Source organism: Bufo gargarizans, chromosome 5 (assembly GCF_014858855.1).
Source record: "Bufo gargarizans isolate SCDJY-AF-19 chromosome 5, ASM1485885v1, whole genome shotgun sequence".
Lineage (NCBI taxonomy): Eukaryota > Metazoa > Chordata > Amphibia > Anura > Bufonidae > Bufo > Bufo gargarizans.
The window spans coordinates 237,062,322-237,079,066 of record NC_058084.1 but is presented as its reverse complement, the minus strand read 5'-3'; the positions used below and the strand labels follow the sequence as shown (position 1 = coordinate 237,079,066).

The 16,745-nt window shown below is 45.6% G+C and overlaps 1 protein-coding gene across 1 annotated transcript in view; it reads right to left on the bottom strand.

The window, feature by feature from the left end:
• ANKRD33B (ankyrin repeat domain 33B) overlaps nt 1–16,514 on the bottom strand; it is a 326,077-nt gene extending 309,563 nt beyond the window's left edge. The window contains exon 1 of the mRNA XM_044295465.1: nt 15,945–16,514. Coding sequence (XP_044151400.1) covers nt 15,945–16,514 — 570 coding nt within the window. The remainder of the gene's footprint in view (nt 1–15,944) is intronic.
• Between the last annotated feature and the right edge of the window lie 231 nt (nt 16,515–16,745).

Genomic DNA, 16,745 nt, shown 5'->3' with positions numbered 1-16,745 from the left:
AGGCAGGCCTTGCCTGGGCCTGTTCCTATGTCAGAAGACGTGATCTCGCTTGGCGAGAATTCTTCCTCTGAGGAAGAGGAGTCAGTCTTTTCTTTTCCGGCGGAGAAGACACAAAGATTACTGCGCTCCATCAGGTCAAGGGACCAGGATGTTGAGCATGGGGAAGCTCCACACTCCACCGCTAGGGGGCCAAGGGCCTTCAAAGTGGACGAGTCGCTTAAAAAACTAATGGCGACCGAATGGAAACATCCAGAAAAAGGACCGGTCTTAACCAAGAGGTTTAAGCTGATGTTCCCCCTACAGGACGGGGACTCCCTGGATTGGGTCCCTCCGCCTAAGGTGGATATGGCGATAGCCAAGCTTTCTAAAAGAACTTTGGTACCTTCCGATGACGGGAGTAACCTGAAGGATCCCCTGGATAGACGCGCAGAATGTTCGCTTAGGCGCAACTATGCTGCGGCGTCCGCCTCTGCCTCTGTGGCCATAGCCGGTACCGAGGTGTCTGAGTTCATTCGCACCCGTACGCTGAAGATCCAGGCAGACATAGACTCGGGAATCGCCAGAGATGACATCCTGGATAAATTCAAGACCCTTCTATTAGGCATTGATTTTTTGGCGGATGCGTCTCAGCAGCAGCTAAGGCTTGCTGCCAAGTCAATGGCTTTGTCTGCTGCCAGCAGACGGCCCTTATGGCTGAAGCCCTGGGTAGCGGACAACATGTCAAAATTTAATTTGTGCTCCCTCCCTTACGAGCCTGGCAGGTTGTTCGGCTCCGAGCTAGAGCGCCTCATGAAGAGTCTAGCAGACAAGAAGGGAAAATCACTCCCTCAGCAATCCTTTCGAGGACGTGGGAGAGGCAGAGGGGGGAGATTCCAAGGAAGAGAGAAGAACCAGAGACGTTCCGAAATTAACAGGAGAGGTAGAGGTCGCGGTCGCGGGAACCGCAGGGCTGAGCAATGACTCTCGGCAGCCCGTCACCTCCCCGTCCCCACCCCCCTCACTCCCACACGAATCTCCTTGCCTGAATCCTCCAGTAGGAGGTCGTTTATTTTTGTTCAGAAATTTTTGGGAGAAAATAATTCCAGATCCTTGGGTGCTGCAGGTCATCAGCACCGGTTACAGGTCGATTTCAGTTCCCAACCTCAAGAGAGGTTCGTCCTCACAGGACGTCTAACACCCAGCAGACAACTGATCCTGGAAGACTCTGTACTCCAGTACATTGTCAAAGGGGCCTTAGAGGAGGTTCCTCCTCAAGAGCTCGGTCAGGGAGTGTATTCTCCCATCTTTCTCGTTCCAAAGCCGTCAGGAGACTGGCGCATGATTATCGATCTGCGTTACCTAAATCGGTTTATCAGAAAGAAGCGTTTCCGGATGGAAACCATTCGCTCAGTCCTCAACATCCTGAACCCGGCAGACGTGATGGTGACGATAGATCTGAAGGATGCTTACCTTCATGTTCCTATCTGTCCGGCCCACAGGAAATTTCTCAGAGTTGCTGTCTGCATAAAGGAGGTAGTGAAGCACTACCAGTTTGCTGTGTTGCCCTTTGGCATCTCCTCTGCTCCACACACCTTCACAAAGGTTGTGGCTCCTGTAGTCGCCCACTTAAGGCTCCTCGGCTTAGAGGTCGTCCCTTATTTAGACGACTGGCTTTTAAAAGCCGCGTCCGCAGGCATCTTACAAGCCCAGCTTCAACAAGCTCTCCACACTCTGCAGAATCTAGGGTGGCTCGTGAATTGGGACAAATCAGAGCTGGTCCCCTCTACTACAAGGCGGTTCCTGGGGTTTGTGATAGATTCACAACTAATGACCCTATATCTATATCCTCAGAGGAGAGACAAAGTAATAAGGGCTGCAGAGTTTCTCCTACCCCCCAGGCGGGTGTCTATTCGGGTTCTAATGAGGATGATAGGCCACATGTCAGCGTCTGCAGAGGCAGTACCTTGGGCCTTGTGGCATCTTCAGCCACTACAAGAGGAAGTCTTAGCGGTTTGGAATCGCAAACCCAGAGACCTAGATCGGAACCACTCCCTGTCTGCAGAAGTCCGTTCCTCCCTCAGGTGGTGGAAGAACCTAGTGGATGGAATGCCTCTAACCCAACCTACTTGGGTGATCCTGACCACGGACGCCTCCCTTCTGGGCTGGGGAGCCCATCTGGGACGCAATACAGTTCAGAATACCTGGAAGCCTCAGGAGAGACTCCTGTCGTCCAATCTGAGGGAGCTAAGGGCGGTGAGGTTAGCCCTCAATCACTTCTCACCTCTCATTCAGGGTCAAGCCGTGAGAGTACGGACCGACAACACGACTGTGGTGGCTTATTTAAACAGACATGGAGGTACGAGATCCCGGACCCTCCAGTTCACATCAGAGGGGATCTCAATATAGTAGCAGATCGCCTAAGTCGGGGCCTTCCGGTACCAGGAGAATGGTCCCTGAACGACAACATCTTCTCCAGGATAGTCCAACGCTGGGGGACTCCAGAGATCGATTTGATGGCAACTCGTCTGAACGCCAAAGTAAGCAAATTCTGCTCCTTGTACAAGGAGGACAATCCGGTAGCGATAGATGCTCTGTCCATAACATGGAGGTTCAGGCTGGCCTATGTATTCCCTCCAATTTCCATGATACCAAGGGTATTGATGAAGATCAAGCAAGACCAGACCTCAGTGATAGCCATCATCCCATTCTGGCCGAAGAGGTCTTGGTTCACCCAGCTCATGCAGATGAGTCAGGGCAATTATTGGAGACTTCCCCTAATACAAGACCTTGTGTATCAGGACACAGGTCCCTGTCTAGATCTGAGGAGGCTCAGTCTGACAGCCTGGAGACTGACCGGTCCCTTCTAGAAGCTAGAGGGCTTTCGGTGGAGGTCCTGAGAACAATCTCTCACTCCAGAGCGGATTCTACGATTCAGAAATATTCCCGCATATTCAAGATATTTATGCGATGGGGCACGGATAGAGAGGTAGTTTCCTCAGATCCTCCTCTCTCTGAGATTCTTCAATTCCTGCAAGATGGTCTAGACAAGGGTCTAAGCCCATCTACATTGAGAGCTCACATCGCTGCCTTGTCAGCATGCCTTGGTAAGCCAATTTCTCAGGACCCCCTAATTAAGAGGTTCCTTAAGGGTGCTCAGAGGCTTAGGCCCAGCATCCAGAGACCCATCCCTGAGTGGGAGCTGCCAGTGGTCCTAAGGGGGTTGTGCCCCCCCCCCCTTCGAGCCTTTGGAACAGGTAGACTTAAAGTACCTTTCCCTCAAGGTTACCTTTCTCTTGGCCATAACATCAGCCAAGAGGGTTGGGGAGCTCCAGGCTCTGGGGGCAGTGGAACCATACTTAAGTTTTCTGCAGGACAAGGTCCTGTTAAGATTTCTGCCTACCTTTTTACCAAAGGTTCCTTCGTTTGCGAACACCAACCAGACGATAACACTGCCGGTGTTGTCTCCTACCTCTAACTCTCCTGAGGAGGAGAGATTACTTTCCTTGGACAGCCCAAGAGTCCTTAGAATTTATTTGAATAGAACGGAAGAGTTCAGGAGATCAGGAAATCTGCTGATCTCTTATTCGGAGAACAATAAAGGGCTCAAGGTTTCCAAGCCCACCTTGAGCAGATGGATTAAGGACGCTATTAAGCTGGCTTTTACGTCCCAAGACTTACCACCGCCATCTTTCTTATCTGCCCATTCTACAAGGGCAGTTTCTACATCATATGCGGAAAGGAAGCTAATCCCCTTAGAGCAAATTTGTTAGGCTGCCTCGTGGAGCACGCAAAACACCTTTATTGCCCATTACCGCCTAGAGAATAGGCGTTCTGAGGGAACAGCCTTTGGACGGTCCGTGTTAGATGCTGCTCGTCCATAGGTCAGCTCTCTAACTCCTGTGGGATTATTAGCTACTTAGTGCTAGTCCTTTGCCCTCCCAAGATTTGTGTGAGGTTCCTTGCTACTTCCCCACTTGTGCTGCTGGTTAGGACGAAAGGGAAGTGTCAATTTTGACGTAAATTTGTTTTCCCTTAGTCCTAACAGCAGCACACAAATATCCCTCCCTCTATGCTGTTATGTTTACTTGTTAAAAAAGCAACTAGCCCTGTGTGAGGGCGGCCTATATAAGGAGGGGGGAGTTAATTAATTAATTAATTACTAGAGATGCAGAATTTTATTCAGCAAAAATTCCGCCTGTCCTGACCAGCTTCACAGGGACGAATACCCCACTTGTGCTGCTGTTAGGACTAAGGGAAAACAAATTTACGTCAAAATTGACGCACCCCCTCAGGGTTGAACAAAGTACCAAGGTGCTCTTTCCGTTCATTCAACACTGCTGATTTGGTGGAGGTATGTAAGAAGGAAGAAGGAGCCGTCATTGATGGAAGATACGTGTCACTGGGGTTCTTGGCCTCGGTGAGGTAAGAACCAGATTTTTTCCTGAAGTGTCAGGTCTGTAGTGAAGTCTGACACTTCAACTGTTAGAATGGCTGTAAAGCCAATCCGGGCCGGGTCTTATTGGGAGCAGCCAAAGAGCAGGGTGGGTTCCAGGCCGGGTTTTGGCTGGAATATAAAAACCAAGCCAGTATGTTCAGGTGGTTTGGATTATGCTCCATGACAGAGGACCTGAGGAGTCTGTGGTTTGAGACACTGAGGCATCTATTTGTGAGAGCCATAGGCTGGGTAAACAGGCCAATAAAGCCTGCTGCGGACTGTGGGTGAAAATCATCTGCTGATCAGGTGAAGTCTTTTTGCACTGTGAACTTTGTGTGGTGTGAACAGGCACCAAAACTGAACACTTACTTTTGGCTTGTTTTCTTGCTATGTGTGAATAAACACTGAACTTTGGTTTACAACCTTGTTTTTTGCCTCTGTACTGCGTCCGCTTACCCTGCCTACCAGAGCGAATCCCCATATCCCACACAAGTTTCCCGCTAACACCCAGAGAGGGGGGACATTCTGAGGGTTTAATGCGGGAATCTCGCCCCTCGTACACACGAAATTTGTAAGTGTACCCTGAGGTACTGGTACTCTCACAAAGTTTGTACAGCTTCACGCCATACCTAACCCGCTTAGAGGGAACATACTGGCAGAAAATGAGTCTCCCCTTGAAAGCAATGAGAGACTCATCAACAGCGACCTCCCTTCCAGGTACATAGGCCTCCAAAAATGTGGCCCTAAAGTGATCGATTTTGTACAGGCGGTCATAGGCAGGATCACCACAGGGGGGGACATGCTGCATTATCTGCATAATACAGACATTTCCGAATGGCCTCAAAATGGGAACTTGTCATGGCCATACAGTAGAGTGGGGTCTGGTAGAGGAGGTCCCCACTTCAGTACCGCCTGACACTGGGTTTTTTGACTAGGCCCATGTGCAGCACGAGGCCCCAAAATGTTCTCATCTCGCTGCATTGACCGGAGTCCAGTCACCAGACCTAGCCAAAAAGGAGCCCGGGTGTTGAGCAATGAACTGTTGAGTGAACAAGTTCGTTTGGTCCACCATCAGATTCACAAAGTGGTCACTGAAAAAAAACTTATATTAAGTGAAGCCCACTGTGGGAATCTGGATTCCTGGTTGGCCAAGAAAGTCAGGAATCACGGGTTCAAAATCCTGAATTTGTCTGGGTACACCAGATAAGTTCACCGGTAGGGGGTTCAGGTGGACTTACCTGGTAGGCCGGAAAACTAGTACGAGCCCCAGGGCTGCTCCTACTATTGTGGGCGACAGGGTTCCCGACATGGGGGCCTAGCGGAGTCTCCGCCACCTTGGGGGCTCATCATCATCACTAAATGATGAGGAGCATGCGGATGACAAGAGGAGAGTGGGGTCATCCTCGTCCTCACTGGGGCTTTCGGAGTCGGAGACAAGCAGGATGTATGCCTCCTCGGCCAAGAACATCCAGCAGGCCATAGGGTAGTGTGTGTATGTGTGTGTGTGTAAAACTTTATTTAGTGTGCGTGTGTGTGTGGAGGGATGGGTGTTCCCGTTCACTTATACCCTACCCTAACCCACCCTAAACCTAACAGAAAAATAAAATAAAAAAATAATAAAAAATCCCTAAAAATGTGAAGAAAAAAAATTTCAAACTCGCTGATCAGCAGTGGGGTGGGCGATGCGCTAAGAGTGCCGGCCACAGTCAGCGCACGCACAAAAGAAAAAAAAGCTTGTGCCCCATAAAATGTTTGGGGGGGGGGGGGGTCAGGGGGGTAAGCTATGGACCCCAGACACCCGATCAGGGTAAAGCACAAAAAAAAACTTTTTTTTCCCGTAAACTATCCCTCAGTCTACCTGCCTAATCTAAACTTTCCCGAGGTAGATGGACGAGCTCCTCCCTCATGGCTCCACAGAAGCAGTGTGGAGGAGGAGAGCAGAGCTGGGGGAAGTTAACCCCTGCCCATCTGTCCAGCCAATAGGATGCGATCCTGAGAGGTGATGTCACCGCCACCTTTCAGGATCTAAGGATGGTGATTGCTGGTGTATTATTACACCACCGATCACCATCCTATTCCGGGTTATCCGGTCACCGAAGACCAGAATGACCCGGAAACGCAAGAAACTGCAGGTCTGAATTGACCTGCGGTTTTCTGCGATCGCCGATATGGGGGGGTCACAGGATTCCCCTCGACATTGTCACAGAGTGCCTGCTGAATGATTTCAGCAGGCACTCTGTTCAGGCAGTGATCGAAAATAAGTCCTTAAGGACTCGGACATCAGGGCATACCTGTATGACCTGTGTCCATAAGAGGTTAAGTGAGGCACAAAAATACCAAACTTCAAAGAAGCTTAATTTAGCCAACTAAGACAGTCCATTGGCCTAACTAACTGGGAAAACATCCTCAAAAATACAGCCACAAAATGGGAAATTTTTAAAAGCATCCTAAACTCTAATTGTGAGAGGTACAGATCTTATGTGAATAAAAGGGTAAGGAACAAGAAAAAAACTATGTGGATAAATAGAATTGTAAAGAAAGCAATAAATGACAAAAATAAAGCATTTAAATCACTAAAACAGGAGGGTAGCAAGGAAGCATTGATAAACGATAAGGTAAAAATAGAATATGTAATATGTAAGACAAATAAAAGCAGCCAAACTAGAGACAGAGATTAATTGCTAAAGAGAGTAATACTAATCCTATATTGTTCTTCAAGTCTGTCCTTTACAGAGTGATAAGGGAGGAGTTGCAGACAGCTATGAGGAGAAAGCAAACCTATGAAGAAAAAAAAAATCCACTATATTCATTGAGGAGAATAAACTGTCAGATGAAATGCAGAATACCAAAGTAAATTCCCCATTAAAAGTGCCCTCTCTGACCCAGGAAGAAGTACAGTGGCATCTGTAAAATCTAAAAAATCGCCGGGGCCAGGTGGCATACACCCCCATATCCTAAGAGAATTAAGTGATGTCATATCCAGACCCTTATTTCTGATTTATGGACTAGATAGATTGACAGGGAGTGTTCCACAGGATTAGCAAATGTGGTGCCAATATTCAAAAGGGTCCAAAAACAGAGTCGGAAACTATAGGCCGATAAGTTTAACATCTGTCGTGGGTAAACTGTTTGAAGGTTTTCTAATAGATGCTATCTTGGAGTACCTCAATAAAAATAAGCAAATAACGCCATATCAGCATGACTTCATAAGGGATCAATCATGTCAAACACTAATTTAATCAGTTTCTATGAGGAGGTAAGTTCTAGACTTGACCATGGCAAATCAATGGATGTTGTATATCATGACTTCTCCAAAGCATTTGATACTGTACCACTGTCAGGAATCATCCTGCTACGTCCGTTTAGTTCAATTGCCCTCAAGTTCTCCCTCAGTTAAGATGGTGGATTGTGTCTCAGCTGGGTGCCATCTTACTTCCTGTTTCACATTTAAACCTCTCAAGCCTGTTACTAATTGTAGCTTCTGCTCGTGCAGTCCTCTTGTTTGGAACTAGCTCTCTGGTTTGTTTCTCCTACTTGTGGTTTATCCTGCTACTTTGTGAAGATCCTGCTACCTCTTGTTGCCGACCCGGATTGTTTGACTACGTTCCTGTGCCAAGTGCCCCGACCCATTGCTAGTCTGACCTCGGCTCTGCTGCATTCTTCAGTCCTGAACCGTTGCTACCGGTAACGGCTCTGCTGCATCCTTCAGTCCTGCAGCGTTTCTACCAGTAATGGCTCCGCCTGTCTGGCTCTGCTGCATTCTTCAGTCCTGCAACCTCCTATTCAAGACTCCAGTGTTTCCTGTGTACAGGCCTTGTCCCTGCCATTGGATTCCAGCAGTATTCCACTAGTATCGTGACAACCACATAATTGGTTAGTATATAAAATGAGAACGCTTGGACTGGAAGAAAATGTCTGTATGTGGTTAAGTAACTGGCTCAGTGATACACACTCAGATTGGGTCACTGCACTAGTAGGGTACCTCAGGGGTCAGCATTGGGCCATATTCTCTTCATTATAAATGTGTGTTGGAGGTGGCTGGGGAGAGGGTGATGTTATTTACGTGGCACTGTATGTTGGGGGGGGCTAGGAGAGGGAGTGATGTTATATGGGACTGATTGTTGGAGGGGGCTGGGGCAGGGTGAGGTTATTTACATGGGACTGTATGTTGAAGGCGGCTGTGGGAGGGGACTATGTTATTTACAATAAACTGTATGTTGGAGGCAGCTGTGGGTGGGAGTGATGTTATTTACATGGGGCTATATATCGGAGTGGGCTGGGGAGGCAGTGATGCTATTTACATGGCACTGTATGTTGATAGCGGCTGTGGGAGGGAGTGATGTTATTTACATGGGACTGTATATTAAAGGTGGCTGGTGGATGGGAATAATGTTATTTACATGGGACTAAATGTTGAGGGGGTGATGTTTACATGGGATTGCATGTTGGAGGAGGCTGGGAAGGAGGCAATAATATTTACTTGGTACTGTATGTTGAAGGTGGCTAGGGAGGAGGTGATGTTATTTACATGGGACTGTATATTGGAGGGGGCTGGAGAGATGGTGTGATGTTATTTAGATGGGACTCTATGGTGGAGGGAGGGAAATAATGTTATTTACATAGGACTGTATTTTGGAGGGGGCAGTAGAGATGGTGTGATATTATTTACATAGGACTGTATGGTGAAGGGAGGAATATAACTACAGGGGCATTATAAATACTGGGGGCACTTCAGAGTGAGCATTATAACAGTAGGGGGCCATATAAATACTGGGGGCACTGTAGGGGTATTATAAATCCAGGGGACATTATAGGCATTCTTATTACTACTGTGGGCTCTGTAGGAGGGACTTATAAATCCATCTTATTTCTACTGAGAACACTATGGGGGGCCTGTAGAGAGCTTTATTACCACTGGGGGAACAATAGAGGACATTATTTCTACTGGGGGATCTGTGAGGGTATTATTAATACTGGAAGGCTCTTCTACTAATGGGGGCACTCTTGGGGAGCGTTAACACGGTTGGGGGCACTGTAGGTGGCAGTATTACTAATGTGGGCATTCTTGGGGAGCATTATCACTGTTGGGTCCAATAGGGGCAGTATTACTAATGAGAGCATTCTAGAATGGAATTACTGTTGGTGGGACTACTAGGAGCACTATTACTATCCTTCAAGATAGTATTTGGGGGTATTGGGGAGCACAGCGAGCAGCAGGATAACACTGTGGGGATTCCAGGTTGGGGGATGATGATAGAAATGTGAGGAACTTAAGATGTCTGTGTGTCATACTCTGCAGAGACGAGGCGCAGCTGAAAGAAGTCTGGACCGAGTGAAGAAGATGATGACAGAGAAGATCTACATTGGAGGAGAAGATCGCAATAGCAAACACGAAAATATTATTTTCTTCTCTATCATTTTCACAGAGAGGAACATTCCATCTCACAGTTAAAATTTAAAGTTACTGAGCAGGGCCAGCAGCCCAGGAGAGGGGGAGACATGAAAAGACTATTACGCAAAAGAGAGGCTTACTGGATACATACAAGATACCATGCAACCTGTGTGGGGACAATAAGGAACCATTCTACTGTGAAGGTGCATTAAGGGAGCATTCTACTTTATGAGGGTACTAAGGGGTTATAACTACTGTATGGGGGCACAACTAGGCACTAGGCTGCATAACTACTGTATTGGATCACAAAAGAGCAATTCTTACTGTAAGGGGATCACTAGGGGGGCATTCAGACTGTAAGGGTGGGCACTAGGAGGGTGTCATTATTCCGAGGGGGCATAATCAGTGGGGGAACACTACTAAGGTATGTTACACAAAGCAAAATCCATACTGAGAGGGGGCACAAAGGAGAATAAGCAGGATTAAGCATGTATGGAGAGAGATTAGGAAGGGTTAGAGGTGTGGTGTGATGTAAAAAGAATTGCTCCAGTGTGCGTCGCAAATTTTGTCCTTTTTTCCTTTCTTTGAAAATTGAGAGTTATTATTACACTGCAACGGTGCTACAATCTAGATGGTATGCAGCTAAACAATGACAAGTATCGCTGCCTCTTCAAAAAGCTAGTCTGCGGGGGTGCTGGGATGGATCATCAATGTTGTGACACTGCTCAACCTTTTATAACCACTACAAAGCAGTGGTAGGTGACATTCAGATCTTGCAGCTCCCTGCTAATGAGCTGAACCCCAGCAGGAATCTGCTGAGCAGCCCTCGCTGAATGCCTGGAGCTAGTTAAAACTAAGGTTGGTGTAGTCCATTTGTCTAGTCCTTCTGGTGCATTTTGAGAAGAGTCTTTTCTGGACTACGTGCAACTTCCATCTTTGCTGAATTGCTTGCCTGACTCCCCATTCTTGGTAATGATATCAGTATAACCTTTTAAAACATTTTAGTATCTTAGAAAATCCCAGTGTTCAGGAGGGGAAGACCACTCATGAAACCTATGCACAGGGCCCACTAATTACTTAAATCTGCCCTGCCCAAGGTAGAGGCTTAAAGTGGTTGTAACATCACGATAACAGGTTGCCAAGATGATAGAAGTGCCAACAAAAGATGTGTCCAAAGAAACCACTCTAAAAGCATGAATGCACAAAGCAGCACCCACTGAAGAGGAATAAGTGCATGCTGCAATTGATCTCAGACAAGCCCGGGCTAATGGACTGTGAGTTCCCTGTATGGATGGCAAATGAAGACTTGTGCAGCCTAGGCATTAGATGATCACCTCCCATGACCTTTACCCACAGGATTTTAATATCCAGATATGCAACCTCCCTCAGTCTTCATCATCGTCAATAATTAAAAGTTTGTTCCAATGGGGGAGCTAAAGCTTGTCCAGAAGTGTGAATGAATACTCCCACAGAAGATGTACTCCCACCTTCCTGCCGTTGCCTGCAATTTGTCACATCCCAGCACAGGTGGTCGCAATTACATCTTTGTGACCTTCTGCACCAGTCTCAGCAGCACATCATCTGTTGAACACAGGGCATGTACTGCTGACAAATAATCCAATAGTTCACGGCACCGTTAGTTTGGGGAACTACCGTATTTTTCACCCTTTAAGGCCTCTTTCACACTACCGTTTTTCTTTTCCGTTTTGCGGTCCGTTTTTTGCGTTCCGTATACGGTCCGTATACGGAACCATTCATTTCAATGGTTCCGCAAAAAAAACGGAATGTGTTCCGTATGCATTCCGTTTCCGTATTTCCGTTTTTCCGTTCCGTTGAAAGATAGAACATGTCCTATATTTGGCCGCAAATCACTGTCCATGGCTCCATTCAAGTCAATGGGTCCGCAAAAAAAATGGAACACATACGGAAATGATTCCGTATGTCTTCCGTATCCATTCAGTTTTTTCTGAACCATCTATTGAAAATGTTATGCCCAGCCAAAATGTATCTATGTAATTACTGTATACTGTATATGCCATGCGGAAAAACGGAACGGAACAACGGAACGGAAACTGAACCACAACGGAAGCAAAAAAACGGAACAACGGATCCGTGAAAAACGGACCGCAAAACACTGAAATGGACATACTGTAGTGTGAAAGAGGCCTAAGACACGCTTTATTACCCCAAAGGGGTGGGGGGGAGTCAGTGCGTATTATGGGGCGAATACTAATTTGTACAAAAGGACAAGGAAGTGGCGAATGCAGCACTCCGCATGCGGGGCTCTGTATTAACTACTTCCTGGTCTTCTCCTGCAGGCTCCTCATGCTGTGCTGGGACTGCGCATAGCGTGAGTACATCAGCATTCTGTGACCTCACGCTGTATGTGATGGATCACAGCACAGAATATAGCAGGAAGAACAAGAAGAGAGCTGGATGTGAGAAGCTGTGGCAGCAACCGGAGCAGGAGAGGTAAGTTGATTTTATTTATTTATTTTGGCCTGCACTGCTGTCTGTTTTAAAATAGGGCTCTGATTTGAGGTCTGAATTGGGGTCTGATCTGAGAGCTGAATATGGGTCTTATGCACATTGGGGTCTGATCTGAAGTCTATATAGGGGTCTTATCTGAGGTCTGATTGGGGGGGGGTTCATTCACATTGGGGTTCTGATCTGAGGTCTGTTTGGAGGTCATATTCACACAGAGGGTCTGATCTGAGGTCTTATTCACATTGGGGTTCTGATCTGAGGTCTGATTAGGGGTCTAATCTGAGGTCTGATTAACATTGGGGGGTCTGATTGGGGCTCTGAGCTGAGGTTTGATGAAAAATCTATTTTTTTTATTTTCCCTCTAAATAAAACAAGCTTATCCATATGCTGTGAAATAATCCTCAGCATAAATTGATTTGTGATACAAATACATTGTATGTCAATTTATGCTGAAGATTTCAACTGTGGATTTCATCCATTGCAATATATTGGAAGAAGTCTGTGAGAAATATGCACTAAAATCTGCTGCAGAAAGTGTCCACTGTGTGGTAATACCCTAAACAAAACAAAAGTGACCTTCCTGCATTGTACCGTTTGCTAAAATGCAAGACCACCCACTGTCTCTGCTGCATCTCTCCTTCACAGGGACTGGTCAATCTGTTATAGCTGAAGGTACACTTAACAAAGTATTCACATACAACGGACAGACAATCCACGGCAGTGGTTGCCACAAATGCATAGCGACATTCACAAGGGTTACATGTTGATGCTGCTGCTGCAGATTTTTCCCTTTGCATTTCAGGAACAAAACTTACAGCAAAACTGCAAAAATCTGAATTGCATAAGGCATGCTGTGGATTTAAAATCTGAACATTTCATTTCTGTATAATAAGAATAGAGTTATATAAACCCCATTGCCTAGCATTGTACTGGATAGTACTCAGATTTTTAGTTCTGAATTTACACCAAAAATCAGCAACAAATAAGCCATGTCTAAATAGCCTAACCCTGGGTTCAGACCTGAGCGTTTTACAGCGCGTTCCTACGCGCTGTAAAACGCACGACAGGCAAGAACCAATGATTCCCTATGGGAATGGTTCTCACCTGAGCGTTTTACAGCGCGTACGATCGCGCTGTAAAACGCCCGACGCTCAAACAAGTGCTTGAGCTTTTTTTTGGGCGTTTGTCGCGCGTTCCCGCACATAGATATTCGGGAACGCGCGACAATGTGTGCACGGCTGTCTCTGTATGCGCGCTTGTAAACGCCCGTACAAGCGCGCATACAGAGCGCTCCTTTCGGAACGCTCAGGTCTGAACCCAGGGTAAAGGGAGCAGGTTTATTTCAGTGCCATGGGCAGCATGAGTTGTAAACACATCCCTGCCTCCATCTCCTGTCTTAAATTGCCATTGCCAAGTCCTATATGTTCAGCAGGCTCCTCCTGTGCGTCCATTAACAAAGAGATGACAAAATTAAAAATGGAGACAGCATGTCCAAAGGGATGGAATTTAATCCTTTGTCAAAGGCTGTTTGCTATGTATGCTAGATTGGGGACTTTTTACCACCCCCTGGAGATGTGCCCCAACTGCATTAATGCAAAGGAGTGCTGTTCATTCCTGTATTGCTCCTCCTGTGCTTCTTGATAAAGCAGAACACTATTAACCTGCCAGAATGCATAAGAAGAAGAGAAGACTGGGGGTGAATATCTGAAATATTTGTGAGGTTGAGGTTTCTGTCTTGAGAGCACTATTTCCTGAGCCCTTCTCTTGAAAAGCATCCTCACCAAGATATCTTTGATTTATGTGCATTCATGATTGGATCTATTTACTTCTTCACCTTCAATATTCAAGATAAGTTAACTGTCATTTGATCAGTTGAAGACCCTACTAATCTATTATGTATGGGGACATCGTGATTGTCCCCTAGTGGCAGCTGGCAGGTATAACACAGAAGTACTGTATACTGAAATCTAAAATGATTTCTCTTTTGGGAGATTTCTTCAATAATGTATTTTACTTTTTACTTTCAGATATACATATGGTCAAGATTGTATATGAAAATATTGACTTAACAATGCTGGTCTGTCTTTTAGAAAATAACATGTAGCGTGTCAATGTAGTTGTTTTATTGGAGTACATATGTATTCATTTAATAGAATTACTTTGCACTTACTGATTACTAAGTGATGAAAATATTACCGATCACTAATCATAGTAAACATTATTGCATGAAACCAAAATACAGTTCAAGTTACATCTAAGGCTACTTTCACACTAGTGTTTTTGCTGTATCCGGCAGGGTCCAACAAAAACGCTACTGATAATACAACCATCTGCATCCATTATGAACGGATCCAGGTGTATTATGTTTAAAATATATTTTGAATTGCCAAGATGGATCCGTCATTAACTCCATTGAAAGTCAATGGGGGACGGATCTGGTTTTCATTGTGGGAGATTATGGCAGAGAAAACGGATCCGTACCCATTGACTTGCATTGGGGGTCATGACGGATCCGTCTTGATCAGTTTCCCAGGTCAGAAAGCAAAATATAACAAAATAGAAGCATTTTTTTTTCCGGTATTGAGCCTCTATGATGGAACTCCAATACCGTGAAAGTACCCTAAGCTGTGCACTCTGGAAAGAAAAGAGTTAAAACAATATGGTAACAAAACCAATAGCAGCTTTCCTGGCTGTAGTGTGTGTGTTTTTTTTTTTTTTTACTCTTTAAATTCCACAGAACACAGAGGTAACAGTGGATGTAAGCTATGGTAATATTTCAAATCTAAAAACTCTGAAAGGTCTCCCCCTATTTGTATATAGCAGATAACGGCCAAGAGGAAAGAGAAGGCGCTCATAGGGTAAGTAAGTTCAGCAAATCAGATTTCTAGTGAAAGAAATGGTTTGCTCACCTATTGTGGTTGCATCAATTGGATGCAACTGCAATGGAGAATGAGTGTAGATAATTGACGGTTGGTGCAGCCTAGATTCGTCCGATCGCCTTGGGCAGGAGCCACCCTGCCACTTGGGTAACGGTATGAAGAAGAGTACGCTAGACCTTAGGTAGAGCGTGTGGACCACAGAGGGCGCACGAAACAACCGATCTAAGACAATGTTTTTGATTTCAGCAGTATTCCATTTATTCGCAAGACAACGCGTTTCGGGGTGCTAGGGTCCCCTTTATCAAGTCTGAGCCGGACCTGGTCAGCGTTCCACACGTGCCTCTGCAGACGAGCCGTGACATCTCTCCAGCCTTCCGGCTCAGACTTGATAAAGGGGACCCTAGCACCCCGAAACGCGTTGTCTTACGAATAAATGGAATACTGCTGAAATCAAAAACATTGTCTTCGATCGGTTGTTTTGTGCGCCCTCTGTGGTCCACACGCTCTACCTAAGGTCTAGCGTACTCTTCTTCCTATTTGTATATAGGGAGAGGTATTAATTAAGCTGAGCTAGGCAGAGTGAAGCTGCAGGGGAGCCACCCAGCAGATACCTTCCCCTGAAACCAGCACTTATTTGGCACCATACAGCACAGTTCAGCATAACTGAGCACCTGTCACTATTTCAGGCTGCCCTGTTTAGGTCAGTATGAAGCTGCTGACAGGTTCTCTTCAAAACATATACATGTATAAAGATATACAGGAGTTGACTCACCCTGTTGTTTTTGTCTGTTTCTCCAACCTCTTCCTCCTCCAAGCCTTGGCGCATAAGAGCTTTTAAAATAATGACATTATTACTACTGCATGCTTTAAACAAAGTAATTGGTTCGGGACTGGCCAGGCTCTCCAAACTGTTATAACTATCACTATCAAGTCCTTCATTTTCAAACTGGTCCTCGTCTTCGTGTTCTCCACTGTGCTTCCAATAGCCATGTGTTTCAAGATCTGGGGGATAAAAGGAGTCATCTGAAGCAATACTTCGAACATCAGAAAAATCATCATATTCTTCACATTCTTCTCCTGTATTTAAATTGGAATTGTGCATGCTAATACAATGTTCCAACGTGGGAACAACTGCCAGAAGCTGCGGTAGAGGGTCCCCTGTACCCATCCATGGAATATCATCTTGTTCTTCATTAATAGTTTCATCTATTCCCTCCAGTTCACTGTTTTCTTTTACTGGGCCAATGGAATCATTCTCTTCTTCAATTGTAGGCACCTCTGACTTTCTCTTTGCTGTCTTTGCCTCTCCCTCTGTATTCTGTGTCCCCGATAAAAGAACCATTTATCTTAATGAGATGAAAGAATCACAGTTAATCAAAATACTATTTAAAAAATAAATAGAATTAAAGAGTTTTAGTCCATTATTTTATGCACTTTTTTCTGTTAACATTATTTTAATATTAGCCACCCATGATCACTTCAGTAAGCTCTAATGAAAATATTGATTTCCCAGTCTCCAAGTAAAGTATAGAAGTAAAAATCTGTCCAAAAGCTTTTCCAAATTATGTATACT